This window comes from Dendronephthya gigantea, unplaced genomic scaffold (genome assembly GCF_004324835.1).
Source record: "Dendronephthya gigantea isolate DGI-Jeju-01 unplaced genomic scaffold, DenGig_1.0 000058F, whole genome shotgun sequence".
Classification (NCBI taxonomy): domain Eukaryota; kingdom Metazoa; phylum Cnidaria; class Anthozoa; order Malacalcyonacea; family Nephtheidae; genus Dendronephthya; species Dendronephthya gigantea.
In genome coordinates, this window is record NW_021163068.1 from 57,857 (window position 1) to 73,248 (window position 15,392).

The window sequence follows — 15,392 nt, forward strand, 5'->3', positions numbered from 1 at the left end:
GTGTACAAGGACACTTAGGCGTGAGGAAGTCGTTTTTACCGATGACAAATAGTCCGGAAATAAACTTGTCTTAATATCTGTATTCAGATCGGTCATTGTTGACTGGACACATAGAAACATTCAAATGGAAAGCAGACATTATACGTGCAAGTCTGGCCGAACAGTATGAATTATACTTATAAAAAATATTAAAGGAATTGAAATAGCGACTTAAATACTTAAGATTTATGTAACAATGTAAAATTCCAAATTTCTGGAATAAAAAAACTCGTGATGTGAATTGGCCTTTGTAGACTTTGCATTAATCCTTAGGGTTGCATGGAAGAGCGTGGGCTGATTATATTGGTGTGGAAAATTATGTCTCGTATACTTTAGTAAAACACGTTTATAATTTAAAAACGATTTCCCTGTACGTTTATAATCATGCATGGTTTATACAATATATAATATACCTAACTATTTTGCATACGTTTTTTTTGGAATAATGCATTTTGACGTGTCCTATTTCAGATAACCTCCAGACCTCGCTTTATTTAAAGATGTTTATTCTGTGTTCCCGAGTCTGTACGTGCCTGCATATAGTTTAGGTATTAGAAAAATGCGCAGAAAACAAAAAGAAGTTAAAACCATCATTCAACGGCGTATCGCGCTCATCCCATACAAGTAAAATATGATATTTTGTTGAAATACGAGTCGTTATTTTAACAATATTATCTCAATTGAAGATTCAAAGACATCCTGTTATTCAAAGATTAAACACAGATAAGAGCAGAAAGCTTGCAAAAAAATTTTCACATCACTGCGCATTGCTATATGCATTCAAACAAATAATTGTATTGTCGTTCGCCATTGGAAACTCGCAGGGACCTTACAAAACGATGCTGCATTGTCAGGGACGAACCAAAAAAATAATTAGCAAAATTAGATAAATATACGATAAAAGGTATATAATAGGAGTGGAACGGATGTATAGGGGTTTTAGGAGAGAGAAAAAGACCTTAAATTTGCTAGTTCAGTTGAATTACTTCAAATCCTTTTAAATCCTTACATTAAATTGCAAGCATTTTTGCTCTGAACATAAACGTCAGATTAAAAACAAGGAATTAGGTGATCGTAACACATTATCTCAATCAACTAGCGAAAAGATGTGAGAAAATGGGGAAAACAGAAGTGATTGATTAGGTGTGACGCATTCCAAACTTATAGTTGGACTGATCACCATGGTTCGTAGTCTTCGTAGTGCAATATTTTGCAACATGAATTGCATATCTACACGCGCTGCATGCATGTCCGTGCAAAAAACCCCGGCATTTCTAACAAATGGCCTTGAAATTGCATGTTTTTTTGCACGCTCTCGACGGGATAAATGGTTTTATTACAATATACAAGTAATTCGATATCTATAATATAGTCTCCGAACAATAGAAAGTTGATAGCGTAACTCTATCCACTGGGTATTGAGACGAATGGAAACAATTAGTCGAATTATAGATATAAAAACCTGAAATCCGAAGTCCGAAGACAGCCATTATTCCTGAAGAATGGAACGGATTTTGAGCAGGTTTGAGAGCGAAATTTGCAGCGTCCTGGCTTTTTCGATCAACGTTTCCAGTGGCACTGAAAAGCAAATATAGTAGCCGGGTCTTAGTAAAGTAAATCGCCGCAGAACTGATTCAAAACCGCGAGAGATTTGCCAGGTGATAAGTTTGACAGCAAAAACCTCCCAGCTGCATTAAACATTGCCTTTAGAAAACCCTTTAGACATTTATCCTCAGTCCAGTCCTAGTTTTTAGGTCAGTGACTGAAACACCAACTTACCGTTTTCCTGCGTAAATTCAGGGATCATTCTTGCCTCAGTGATTCCCTGATATGCCAAGTAACATGCCAACTGTGGACTTATGCCCTCTCCTGAACCCTTCATACATTGTTTAAACTCGACATTTCCTGTAATCGGTTTGTGGTTAAGAATTTAGACTGGTTTTTAAACCGAATCAGGGGCATGAACATAAATTATAGGCCGAAGATGGTGCATTAATCAAAACTGGATGTCAAAACTTGTGAGAGAGGTTTGAGACCATTGACCACATCCTACCATCGGGAAAGATGCTAATCCAAGTTTTGTTTCTTGAATTGAATCGAGGTCTGTTAAGTATAGAGTTCACAGTTAAATATTTACCTTTTTCCTCGAGATATTTCTGAAAATGGGCATCTAAACGAGCCTTTATTTCGACTGTAAAGTTCAGGCTGACTGATCGCTAAACAGAGAAATATGATACCTGGATAGAATTGTTTTAATACCAATCGTTTGAAAGGAACAGGGTTTCCACAACTTATTTGCATTTAACTGTCCTCGTAGGAGGGCGGACAGCAATGACAAAAAAGAAAAACAAAGCACTTTTGAAAAAAAATGCACTTTTGAAAAAAATTCATAATATATCCTATTAACACATGCAGATCAATCCCACTCTTGTGGTTGTCAATTGCAAGGAAATTTCCTTGCATTGTGGAAACCCTGCAAAAGAGTAGCCTTGAAGTGGAAGATAGTGACTTTGAATGCGAAACAATTAGTTTCCATTCAGGAAGGGTTGGTATTGGTAAATTTTACTTAGAAGGGGTGGAATTGATTGAAAAATAGCGGCTAATTTTCGTTTATTTTTCATTATAAAGAAATTGGCTGTACTAATCAGTTCAACAACCCTCTTCCAAATTCGCTTGTTGCTCTGTGCCCAGAGCAGTACACGATATCCTGATTAAAAATCGATCACACTACCTTCATATCTGATCTTTTCTTTAGGCGTCCAAACGAACTTTGGTAGTACGTTAACACGACAAGAAGCTCCCAGAGTGCTTTAATGTCGTTCTTGTTCTCAACGCTATGAAGGGCCTAAAATGTGTTGGTTGAGGCATATTTAATCAATATTTAAGAACTTGGGGAAGTCCATATTAACGATCTTAAAAAAATATTCTTAATCCGGAATCTAATCCTCAACCCAATCTTCACCAGAGGTCTTATCTCAACCCTAATCTTAAGCCTTAATCCTGACTTTAATCCTAGCCTTAATTCAAACCCTAATCTCAAGCCTTTATATGTAAAGTCACCTAAACCAATAGACAGTTAAATTCCAACCATGCATATTCCATCTGGAGGTAATTCGTCTTAAGGAAAACCTCAGATAACTGGAAATCTACAGAATTTAAGATGCTCGAAGCCAAAAAACAGTTTTATATAAAGTGCCCATTGTTTATGAAAAGAATACTGAACCTTTTCCATTGCAAAATATGAATATATCATGGACGTTGTCTCCTGGTGAACGCATTTTAGAAGAACAGAGGACAAAAACTCGCTGGATCGTTTCTCCTGGAATCGAAAAAGCAGATTAATTTAACAACATAACCGCTAATTTTACAATTGTATTGTATATGTATAAATCTCCTTCAAATTGACGATGAACTGTATAGGAAAAGCGGAGTGCTAATTTCCCCGCCAATTGGTTTCATTGTTTTGTAACTTTGTATTGTTTAAATATAGGTAAACATCATATTTTTCACTCCAGCGATGATTGGAGTTGAATCAAGTAATGCAATACCTTTTCATTTGTCGAGTTATTCTGGCAGAATAGTTCTGTGAATTGTATCAGTTCAGGATCGGTGGAGAACGACCGGATTGTATCAAGCTGTTTGAAAGAGATTGATTGATGAAAGAAAGAATTAATATCGTTATTATATATCGGCTGAGGTTTTTTCAAACTTGATAATTATACAAAGAGCCGTAGTAGAGGTCCGTAAACAATAACAAAAAATAATAGCCAGTATATCCTCCATAAAAAGAACCGCAAACGCTCAGTCAATAAACCGTTTCATGTATCATGCAGCAAATCCTATAAACAAACAAACATAATTTTGGAACAAAAAATTTGAAAATCAGTCAAAATGTGCAGTTAAATTTTTCCCGCTTTCCATGCATATTGATTGATAGTAACCACTCGGGAACCGATCAAACTTAGTCTCAGCTTGCTTGAAATTAATGTTATTTCCCATTAGCGAAAGAATATTGAGTTAACAAGCTACACTGTCAAGCTAATGGCAGCCATATTTGTTTACCTTCTCGGCTTGTTCCGTAAACGTACGTGCGAGTAGATTTCGATAACCCTAAAAAAAGACATTAAATATATATCAAATAACATTATTATGATATTACAATATTAAATAAAACTATGGACTCGCAATAAAAGATACTATAGGTTACAATTATTCAAAAATCGTGTCAAATTTTTTTACTGTACCTTTGGATCCTGTTTATAAGGTAGCTGACCAATTCGTTTCTTTACAAAAATTGTTCCACTTTTCGACAAAATTGACCTTAGATCGTCAGCCAAGGTATCGCCATCGAGTACTATCGGCCAATAACGTTGTCCACAGATGTTGACCTGTAAAAAACGGCAGTCTCGCGGTTAAAACTTAGGGTGTGTTTTCACATAACTTTGAGGAATTTGAATAAGTAAATAACATCATTCAAGGCATTGCTTAATTTATTGCGACAGTAGCACGTGTTTAATTGCTTTCACGAACTCAATACTTTAAAATCATTTCGTTTACAAACATTGCTTAAACAACAGCAAACTTTCAGCAAGTAGAATTGGATTTCAGGATAATGTTCTTAAGTAAGAAAGCTATTGCAAAAGACGCTGGGAAACCATGAAATATGTCGAAACACACGGAAGCTGTTTGGCACGTAAGTCCATGATTTAAGAGAAAATATAGAAACGTCATTTAAACGAACTTTTAACCCACACATTTAGGCAAAAAAACTCAAACTTTCCCCAGCTCTTCTGTACGTATTTAAAGAACCAAAATCAGGGTCCAAAAGTGAAAACCATCATGGAGTCGGGCGCGTATAAAGATTTAATAAAATGTAATTCTCGTTGACACATACCTGTTTAATCAAGTCTACATCAGGTAACAAGCAAGGAGCGACGTCTTTGATCACAGTTTCGTTGTAGTATTGTGTTTCCTATGGAAAAAAAGCAAAGTATAAAAAATAAATTAAAAAATCAATTTCGTTAAGTCGAACCACAAGCACAACATCCATACTGTCGCAAAGAATTCAGATTCAAATATATTTTTAAACATAGGCACAATAATTTGTATGAAATGAATCCTGGTCTTTTACGACGAATTTGCTACAAGCCAAACACAATATACTCGTCCAACACCGACCTTCAGAGTGATTTCTATCGGCACATAGCAAGTCTCCTTGGAGTCAACATCTCTGGGTAGAATAAGACGAGGTTCAACCGCCAGGACATAAAGATGACGCAGAGCTTGCAAATGACATCTAAAATCACGAATGCTTTTTTACTATTTGAATACAAGGAGGACATCGAAGTAACTTATACTGCATGGATAGCTCTTTCAGTTTTAAACTTCCTAGAGGTACAGTAGAGATAATCTCCTATTGATCCAGTGTTACTACATGAGGAAACCTAAACTAAACTAACTTTATTTATACTGGATAGCTCTATCAGTTCTAAACTGTTCTTCCTACAGGTCCAGTAAGGATCATCTCTTATTGATCCAGTGTTACAACAGGAGGAAACCTAAACTAAACTAACTTTATTTATACTGGATAGCTCTATCAGTTCTAAACTGTTCTTCCTAGAGGTACAGTAAGGATAATCTCTTATTGATCCAGTGTTACAGCAGGAGGAAACCTAAACTAAACTAAACTAACTTTATTTACACTGGATATAGCTCTATCAGTTCTAAACTGTTCTTTCTAGTGGTTCAGTAAGGATCATCTCTTATTGATCCAGTGTTACTACAGGAGGAAACCTAAACTAAACCAACTTCTTTTGGATAGCTCTATCAGTTCTACAAACCGTTCTATTTATTCACCTGTTATCAGAACTAGTCATTGGAAACTGTGGAAACAAGGAACACACTAAAGCTGCTATGGCAGGTCCAGAGGTGGACAGAGTACTCCTATAAAACACACACAATCATCGATAATTTAGAAAAGTGGTAAACATTATTTAGAGTAGTTCACTGAAGGATATATACCGACCTGCCTACGCTCAGGAATAGAAAACCGATCGCCATATGAACAGCCATGTGATTGCCATATGTTATCTCTGCCGAATGCCTTTTGTGTAACTCTCGAGCCATTCTCAAGACATCAAGGTTGCCACTGCCAGCCATTACCTTAGGAGATGAAAAAAACCACCCTGTTAGGATGTCAGTCGGTTGAGCAGTTAGCATTCATACAGTTAACCTGTAGCCCAGTCATAAGTTCATTTATTCGGCATTTCATCCAGTCAGTCGCTGGCAGGCACCACACCAGGCACTTACCACGGACAAAGAAAGTAGCGTAATGTTCAAACACTGTTCTAAAATTACTCGACCACACTGAAAAGGGAAACACGAACAATATTGATTATTGTAATATTATTGTAAACGATATTTTCTGCTGTTGGCCTTTGATAACGAACACGAAGCTTTAATCACCTGTTCTGCTTCGGGCTTGTCGAGAAGTTCTTTAAAATATTTGGTGTAGTGCATCTAAAGGGTAAATAGCAAAATAGAAAAATAATAGAATACCGGTATGCAAAATAATCAACAGAAGTAAAATACGTACAAGTGTGTTGAATGCTTTTTGGTTAAAAGAGCTAGCGAATTTCATGGCCATTGCGAGACAGCATCCGGCTATTATGTTCACATACGTTTGACTGGAATGAAAAAATAACACAAATTAAGTTTAGTCACCTCTGGGCTTAGAGTCGAAGATAATTTACAGATAAATGGCACTTTGGAAAATGTTAAAGGAAGCTTCTTTTCTCTTGTTTCTTAAAGTAGGGAAGCAAGGAAACCTTGTTTCTTAGCCATATTTCCGGAAGGAAGACAAACCAAATCAGGAATATTCTTTTCTAATAGTTGAATAAGTGTTTGGAAAAAATAAAGGCATACCTAATAGTTTCGAAATCAAAGTCGACATTTTCTTTTATATCTTTTGAGTTCTCTTTGAAAGCGTAATCTTGAAAAACCTGAAGAAAAGAAGAGAGAGGAATTGCATGCAATCGCATTGTCAACAAAACCATGCAGTTGTAAACAAGAATTTCGTCTCCTAACCTTGGGTATGTGAGACTCGACCCAGGCCTGAGAGGGAAGAATGTGGTCCCACATGACCAAACCTCTCGACAGAAGCTACAAAACATGTTCAGAAAAACGGCATTTTGAAATTAACCTCGTAAAGATTTTAGTAGCAATCCAGTTTTTTAGAATCTTTTAAAGTCTTCAGCAGAACACAGAAGAAATGAGTGAAGTGAAAAGCGTTATTCTTTCTCAAACTTTTCAGTGAAACTTTGAAGTTATATATACCTTCAACATTAGGAAATCAGGTCTCACGAATTCAGCTAAAACAGGAGTCTCTGGTGCGGAGAACCACGATGCAACAATCCTAATGAACACAAATCACAAAAGACTTGATAAAGTGAACTGAAAAATCGCTTTTTACTCTAAAACGTTTTATAAATCCTTCAGCATATGAAGTTTACTAATGCCAAATCCCCAGAGTAATCGCTGTAACTCTGAATTGTTGAAGCAAAGCAAGTTTCAGTGTTACAGGTTACATTTTAGTCTTCTAAAGTCAGTGAGTTTCAAAACTGAGAATTGGACACATTTAATTTACTGCCTGTGTGGTTAAACTATGAATAAATATTGGTATATTTACACATTGTTGCTCTTTAAATATATAAGTCCCAACGCGAGTATTGCTCCGGGTGCTGTCACATTGATGTCAACATTATCTCCTTCCTAAATCACAATGATTTATACAATTAGACACAGAAAAATCTCTGAGTCACCACCAAAACTCTCAAGAACGAGACATTAAAATGAACGTACTTTTATTAAATAGCTTGGAGATTTGAATTTTTCACTTTGAGCGCCAGTCTAAAACAGGGTACTCTATCACAACAATGCTCACGAAGATTTGCAAGACGTTTATCGACGTTTATCAATAAAATGACACAAGAACAGGATTAAATACCTGAGGCTTCTTATGGCCACCAACCATGTAGTAATAAAGATGATCTGAAATATTCAAGTCTGAAATCCCGACTGTTCCATGACCATGCTGGATAAAAAATACAACAAAATTCATTGGCATCAGTTTCATTTGACTTTTTTATACTGGATAGCTCTATCAGTTCTAAACTGTTCTTCCTAGAGGTCCAGCAAGGATCATCTCTTATTGATCTAGTGTTATTACAGGAAGAAACCTAGTTAACTAAACTAACTTTACTTATACTGGATAGCTCTATCAGTTCTAAACTGTTCTTCCTAAAGATTCAGTAAGGATCATCTCTTATTGATCCAGTGCTACTACAGGAGGAAACCTAAATTAAACGAACTATCAATGGCTGCTTACTTCTAACATAATAAGTCCCAAAGCCAGCCCAGCTGACAAGGAGTAGCATTCCCTGTTTTGAGCATTTTCCATTTCAGGTCCTGGAGGTCGACCTATAACGGATATTGAAATGAAAATAATACAGTATTTACACGACAAATAGTGTGTTACCACCACCCCTTTCACACATCGTTTTAGACAGTCACAAAATTTGACAAGAAGGTGTAAATTATTTACACATAAATTGTATAAACTAGGACTTTCCCCCTTGAAATTCTAACTAACCTATCTCTGAGAGTAATACTTCAGTCATCAAGCGATGGCCTGTTCCCTGGTAGACCAAACCAATCCCCACAACCGCTGCACTCATGACGCAAACTGGAACGTCAATCTCTGCTGATGTTGGCGGCAGAAGAGCGTCTATATGAATGCTTAACATCTTTGTGATAGCCGCGTCCATACTGCCCCGTCTAAATATGTTGTATCAGATATATTAAAGAAGAGACTAGAAACTAGTAGGGAGAGGGGTGGGGCCAGTGAACTCAAATGATACTGGAACGCTCACTCTGTCGGAATTGAAGCTAAGAGGGCTTCTTCCAACCTCGTACCCAGGGTCTTTCCTCTGTGCACACTCTGGGGGCTCAGTAAACAGAGCGCGCACACTGGAGTGACATATGGAGACTAACTTGGTTGAAATAGACTCATAGACACTTACTTGGTTGCTGCTAATCCGATGAGCAGTCCAACGCTTGTTAACTTATGGCCCTACGGTATGTGAGAACAACATTAGTCATGATACTCGGTCAAGACTATTCATTTTACCCCATTTTGAATCCCCAAGCAGAAGGGGTTATTCGCTCGCCAATTTGCCACGCAGCTCGCCTGGGGCCGGTTGTATCAAGCCTGTTTAGCTTAACCGGTGGATAAGTCAAAATTAAACAACACTCTTACGTCTTTCTTGAATGAGTCAACTTGAATATTGTGCACTGATTATATAGTTGTTAAGAGTATCTTTGTATTAAGTTAGAAACATTTGGTTCACTTGTAAAATAAAAAGAGAAACTTGCTTTCTACTTTGAACTTAACCACTGTTTAAGATAAACGGGCTTGATACAACCGGTCTCTGATTAGAAGGCAAACTAAATAATTGCATTTTACCTTGCTAAGGTAATTATGAACATTCATTATAGCGAGGTTTGATAAGTGTCCAGTCAACCCAAGTGCCATCAGGAATCCCGCATGCTCGTTTGTGAGCAGGTTATCTTGAGGTCTCTGATACACTATCCACGTGCTGTCGATCTGAAAATGGAAAATTGATTCAATCTTTGCCGGTTGTTTGTGGGTGAAGAGACTAGGTGAAGATGTAGTGGTAGAACCAGCTATGGTAGAAAGAAAAATGGTAGAACTAGCTGGAAAGAAAGTAATTTTGCTTTATTCTATCACGACACTATCTATTCATCATCATCTTGTATGAAACCATAACTTAACTGCTGTAATTATGCTCTCCAATATAACCAGGGAGCAGCATGGAAGCGACTTCAAATAACTTAGCATCAAATGTGGTATAACAACTGCCTAAAATAGACAAAAACACTTCTCGACATTTCGACCTGAGGTCCTTCGTCAGGAGATTTAGTATGAGAGTTAGGCCCTCAGGTCGAAACGTCGAGAAGTGTTTTGTCTATTTTAGGCAGTTCAGGTTATACCACATTTAATGCTAAGTTATGTTCTCCATTTGTAGATATTGGTCCGTTACAATTTTGTAGAAAATTAACAGAAACATATTTCACGGAAAATTAACACAGAAGTAATTTTGAAATTAGTCTTGAAAGGAACAACCTAGCTGGATTTCAGGGCAGTAGAGCAATCCAGTTTACTGATGTACGCCAGTAATATAGACAAACTCAAAATAGAAATACTATATACCTGTGATATTCCAGGTAATTCTTAGGCCAGCTGCAACGCCATTATGAAATGCAGGCCAGACCAACATATCGTTTGGTACATCGACATGATCCAATGAAATCACCGCATTTCTAAACAAAAAGGCGCGCTTCAACTTAATATTTTCCACCTGGCGATATTTTTTACTCTGGCGAAAAAAATACCCTTACGATTGGATTCTGAGAGTTTTAGTTGGACGTCTTCATATATTTGAGCTGACCGCCCGCGCACTGCAAACGGATACCTGGGACGAGCGACTTCGTCGGGAAGCGAGGATATATTTATAGCTTTTCACTAGTGTTTACTAATACTGTGGTATTTCTAACCTCGAAAATCTTTATCTTAAAACACAAGCTGAAATCGCTCGTAGCGTATTTTTCACAAACAGCTGACGAGTACGTAAGATTTGCCATTTTATTTAACAAGTTTCCGATATTGAGTACTTCGGCTGGACTTCAATTTGCAGTGAAAAAGTTCGGAATGTTAGCATGGTTTGTTTTGAAATGAAATCAGTCAAGCTCAACGAATTTATTACGCTGTGAAAATTGAAATGAAAACTTGCAGATATTTTGCTGGCGAATTGCATTATTAAGTTTCAAGATAACATCATTGATGAAAACAATTAACCAATTTACCTCATACCATCGATTATCAATTGCGTTATAGTTGTCTTATATAGACGTGACCAAAATTCGGCCTATAAACTAGGCTATAAAGGTCTGTTTACACGGTCTAATTTTGTCAGACCAATTTACTTCTGACGTATGGAATGTAGTCTGTTATTGATAAAAAAGTGCTGCATTGGGTTTAGTTAATTTGCAGCCCATATACACCGTAAGACAAAAGACTATATCACATCCATCAGAAGTGCATTGGATCTGACAAAATCGGACCGTACGAACAAAACTTAATATGGTAAGCTCATCTTTTACCTCGGTAGCGAGCGGCCAGTAATCTCTAACGGTGGAATGGGGACAAGCTCTGTCAACGTGGGCCGCGATGTCGCCAGCGTAAACATGCCTCTAGATAAAAAATGCGACATTTAATTTTGTGAAGATGCCATTATCTTAACCAGATAATTTTGATCTAATTATATACATATAAAGTTTATAAAACTGTCATTGTGAAACTGAAAACAATTTAGTCAGTTTCAAACACCAAACCTTTCATGTGACGAACCTAATGTTAATTCCCACATGAAAAACGTTTGACGTTGGAAACTATCTACAAAAATAAATCCGACTAAAATTTCCTCGAAGATGTAAAATTTGGGATCCTTCGTCTCATTTTGAGATCGTTCGCCTCGTTTGAACTGTTTCGATGAAAAATTTTTAAGATTAGTCTTAAACAAACAAATATCTTATTATGTTAATAGCTCTTGAACGATTTTGCAACAGATATTCGAATTAAATCAAGTGCGTTCACAAAATTTTCCTTCCAGCATAACTCCGTAAAGCAAACTATTCGAATCTACAAAACAGATGCATCGCAAGAAGTAATTAACAGCACTTCTTAGGTACCCCAGACAGAAAGAATCAGAGTTTGTAAGGTCGTGTAAATTTCCTGAGACACCCTGTAGATTATTGTAATTTCAAAGTCTAAAGCTGTTGGATTCTTCAAAACATAATCCCTGCATGAATTATTGGGCGCCGTCTACGAGGACGTCTACAATTAATATTGTAGTTATCGTAATGAAATCTTCACCGTATTTACAATGGAGCTAGTGAAATCGATTGATTCCCTAACATGGAGCGGGGACTCACGTCCTCTGTGCGAAGTTCTTGAGAAATACAAAGTTCCAAACTTGGTTCGTATTAAAGAAAAACACGACGGCATCAACGATGCATGTACGTTTGAAGCCAGCCAGATTCTACTCTTACATGAATTCCGTACGAAGCAGAACTTTATTGGAAAGGATTCGGTCGGTCGACCTATAGCGATCCCAGTAAGGTACAAGAGGAGTCTTTTAGTGTGTCCTTCATCGATAAATTGCGGACGCGATCCCATATTCGTCTCCCAGATGTCAAACGTTTATCCCAACGTCAAGTTCTTCCGCGTTATTCAAAATGCACAAAACGAAGGAGAGGCAAGATTCTTTCAGCTGGGATCCATCGCAGAGGTCGACCATATTGACGAAACAAATTTCGAGGTGAAATTTAAAGATGTTGAACATCCTCTACCGTTTAGTTGTGGTATAGCATTTGAGGCGCTTTTGGATTATCGCGTTTACAAATTGAAAGACGCTGTGAAGGCATTTGGCTTGCCAATAAAGGTATGAATGCTTCTACTACAAAAGCGAATGTCCAGCGAGGATTATCTCTAGTGTTATACAGTGTTACTACAGAAGGAAACCTAAGCTAAATAAACTTTATTTATACTAGATAGCTCTATCAGTTCTAAACTGTCCTTCCTAAAGGTCCAATAAGGAACATCTCTTATTGATCCAGTGTTACTACAGGAGGAAACCTAAACTAAACTAACTTTATTTATACTGGATAGTTCTACCAGTTCTAAACTGTTCTTCCTAGAGGTCCAGTAAGGATTATCTCTTATTGATCCAGTGTTACTACAGGAGGAAACCTAAACTAAACTAACTTTATCTATACCGGATAGCTCTATCAGTTCTAAATTGTTCTTCCTAGGGGTCCAGCAAGGATCATCTCTTATTGATCTAGTGTTACTACAGAAGGAAACCTAAACTAAACTAACTTTATTTATACTGGATAGTTCTATCAGTCTAAACTGTTCTTCCTAGAGATCCAGTAAGGATCATCTCTTATTGATCCAGTGTTACTACAGGAGGAAACCTAAACTAAAGTAACTTTATCTAAACTGGATAGTTCTATCAGTTCTAAATTGTTCTTCCTAGGGGTCCAGCAAGGATCATCTCTTATTGATCCAGTGTTACTACAGGAGGAAACCTAAACGAAACTAACTTTATTTATACTGGATAGTTCTATCAGTCTAAACTGTTCTTCCTAGAGGTTCAGCAAGGATCATCTCTTCTTGATCCAGTGTTACTACAGGAGGAAACCTAAACTAACTTTATTCATACTGTATAGCTCTGTAAGTTCTAAATTGTTCTTCGATCATCAAAACCTTTCATTTGATTTGTTTCCTATCGCACAGGTGCGCTTTTTGTCCAGTGGAAATGACAAGAATAAACTGGATGATGAGCTTGAAAATGACTTGGAAAATGTCGGAAAAGTAACGATTTCGCGTAAATCAACATGTAAGCTGGAAGCGTTTGCATCGAGCATAGATTCTGATGCCTTAACTTTTCCCAAATCGCCTGTGAAATGTTCGCTAATATCAAAAGAATCGAAGCTAAGCGTTTACGTGGCACAGAGGATTCTTGTGAAAGATCTTCCTTTTAGGAGGATGCTACGCCATTACAACAGCGAGTTTCACGACAAATACGACCTAAAAGAATTGGATAAATTCGACAAATGTCAGTATCTAGACAGGCCAGATGGAGATCCCACACCGGAAATAATCGGCTTCATTTTGGAAGCGAAGATTTCTGACGAGAACGACACAACTCCAGGAACACCCGTCCCGAGTGCTCCAACCGCGCAAACGTGCGATCCTTCCTCGCAAAATGGAAAGGAATCGTCGCCAAAAAATAATAAAGATTGCGAGGTTATTGATCAAGTGACAGACACCGGAGAATACCACGATGGTATCCTTAAGATAAATGAAATAGACGATTACGAGTCGCCAACGGATGATCACGTGTACGAGAGCGTGAGTGACAAGGATATGCCATGTGGTGATCACGTGTACGAGAGCGTGAGTGACGAGGATATGTCATGTGATGATCAATATTATGAGCCCGCGGAACCTAAGAGGACGGTGCATACGGGCGATAACAAATGCGTTCTTCAATAGATTAGTTTATCGTAGAGGTAAATCCAAAGTACGAGCATAATGGGCTCAGAGGTGGCGCCAGAGATTCCACGACACAGGGGCTAAGGTCCTCGACAGGGGGGCTGGGAACTGGACTCATTCTTTTATAATTATTGCGAATATAAAGCTTCCAAAAAAAGCCAACTATGTTTGGTAACACTTTGTTTAAAAATAAGTTTCTATTCCTGCAAGGCGAAGCTTATGATATTAAAACTTAAAGGTGGCTCACAGTCGGCAATGCAAACAAACGCTTTGAATTCCTAGAACTCTTACATATTGAATCGCTAATCCTCTTAAAATATCCTGCCCTATCGGGATATTTATTATTACCATTGCAAGTTCATTATTATTTCAGTTAATGTTCAAAGAAATTCAAAACATGGAAAACTTAGGCAATTTCTAAATCATGGAGTCCCGTAATGTTATGAGGAGAACCGATGTGCAGAAGCCGCTGTAACCTGTCTTGGAGGATTGTTAGCGCTGTTGTGAAGTGTTTTCCACTGTGGCGTTTTTCATACATGCCCATACATGCCCGTACACGCCGGTAAAAGCCTAAATGCTTATATAAGTTATGTTCAAAAAAACTAAGTGATTAAATCAAAATAACTAAGTTTTCCGCATAGTTTAGTACGCATTTGTTGACCTTGATGTTAAATAACAAAATTAAAAACATTTATTAAACTTTTACCTGCGTGTACGCACGAAGGTGCTAAAAACGCGACAGTATAGAAAGCAGTCTTTACACGGGTTAATGTTCCTTGCAAGTCGTAATACAATTCTACTTTTAAGGGATGTAAATTAGTGAAGAGTCCTCAATATCGAGAAACGTCCATGGTGTTATTATTATTGTTATTCGCAGTTTTACATCTCTCAAAAGTAGAATTGTATTGCAAGTTGTATGAAAGATTGAACCGGGTCACAGGGCCATTATGCCATTCTACGTGTATTTAATCTAAATAATCTATTTTATGGAATAGAAATAGTTCGAAAGTTGATACCTATTAGCTGTTGTAGGCCTAATGTGTTTAGGTTTCATAACATACAACCTTTTTGAACCCGATATTTTAGCGTAATACGATCTACCATGACAGCATAATAACTGAATGACAGCTTTTGAAGAATTACGAAATATCAA

The 15,392-nt window shown here is 37.3% G+C and overlaps 2 protein-coding genes across 2 annotated transcripts in view; one reads left to right on the top strand and one right to left on the bottom strand.

The window, feature by feature from the left end:
* Nucleotides 1–1,352: 1,352 nt before the first annotated feature.
* The window catches only part of LOC114529885 (anaphase-promoting complex subunit 1-like), a 44,021-nt gene continuing 29,981 nt past the window's right edge, over nucleotides 1,353–15,392 (bottom strand). The window contains 28 exon segments of the mRNA XM_028551458.1: nucleotides 1,353–1,617; nucleotides 1,819–1,944; nucleotides 2,177–2,255; nucleotides 2,771–2,884; nucleotides 3,263–3,358; nucleotides 3,588–3,674; nucleotides 4,102–4,149; nucleotides 4,284–4,427; nucleotides 4,934–5,011; nucleotides 5,218–5,335; nucleotides 5,896–5,982; nucleotides 6,065–6,201; nucleotides 6,349–6,405; nucleotides 6,505–6,558; nucleotides 6,635–6,725; nucleotides 6,964–7,040; nucleotides 7,126–7,200; nucleotides 7,375–7,453; nucleotides 7,727–7,809; nucleotides 7,900–7,947; nucleotides 8,045–8,131; nucleotides 8,426–8,517; nucleotides 8,690–8,874; nucleotides 9,120–9,169; nucleotides 9,563–9,703; nucleotides 10,331–10,346; nucleotides 10,348–10,440; nucleotides 11,281–11,370. Coding sequence (XP_028407259.1) covers nucleotides 1,529–1,617; nucleotides 1,819–1,944; nucleotides 2,177–2,255; nucleotides 2,771–2,884; nucleotides 3,263–3,358; nucleotides 3,588–3,674; nucleotides 4,102–4,149; nucleotides 4,284–4,427; nucleotides 4,934–5,011; nucleotides 5,218–5,335; nucleotides 5,896–5,982; nucleotides 6,065–6,201; nucleotides 6,349–6,405; nucleotides 6,505–6,558; nucleotides 6,635–6,725; nucleotides 6,964–7,040; nucleotides 7,126–7,200; nucleotides 7,375–7,453; nucleotides 7,727–7,809; nucleotides 7,900–7,947; nucleotides 8,045–8,131; nucleotides 8,426–8,517; nucleotides 8,690–8,874; nucleotides 9,120–9,169; nucleotides 9,563–9,703; nucleotides 10,331–10,346; nucleotides 10,348–10,440; nucleotides 11,281–11,370 — 2,521 coding nt within the window. The 3' untranslated portion in view covers nucleotides 1,353–1,528.
* LOC114529888 lies at nucleotides 12,156–14,867 on the top strand. Its single transcript, XM_028551461.1, has 2 exons — nucleotides 12,156–12,620; nucleotides 13,478–14,867. The coding sequence occupies exons 1-2, from the start codon at nucleotides 12,369–12,371 to the stop codon at nucleotides 14,237–14,239; spliced, it is 1,014 nt and encodes a 337-aa protein (XP_028407262.1). The 5' UTR covers nucleotides 12,156–12,368; the 3' UTR covers nucleotides 14,240–14,867.

Coding starts and splice junctions, on each gene's coding strand:
- LOC114529888 (XM_028551461.1), top strand. CDS start 12,369: ATGTCAAACGTTTATCCCAACGTCAAGTTCTTCCGCGTTATTCAAAAT. Junction 12,621..13,477: donor CATTTGGCTTGCCAATAAAG/GTATGAATGCTT, acceptor CCTATCGCACAG/GTGCGCTTTTTGTCCAGTGG.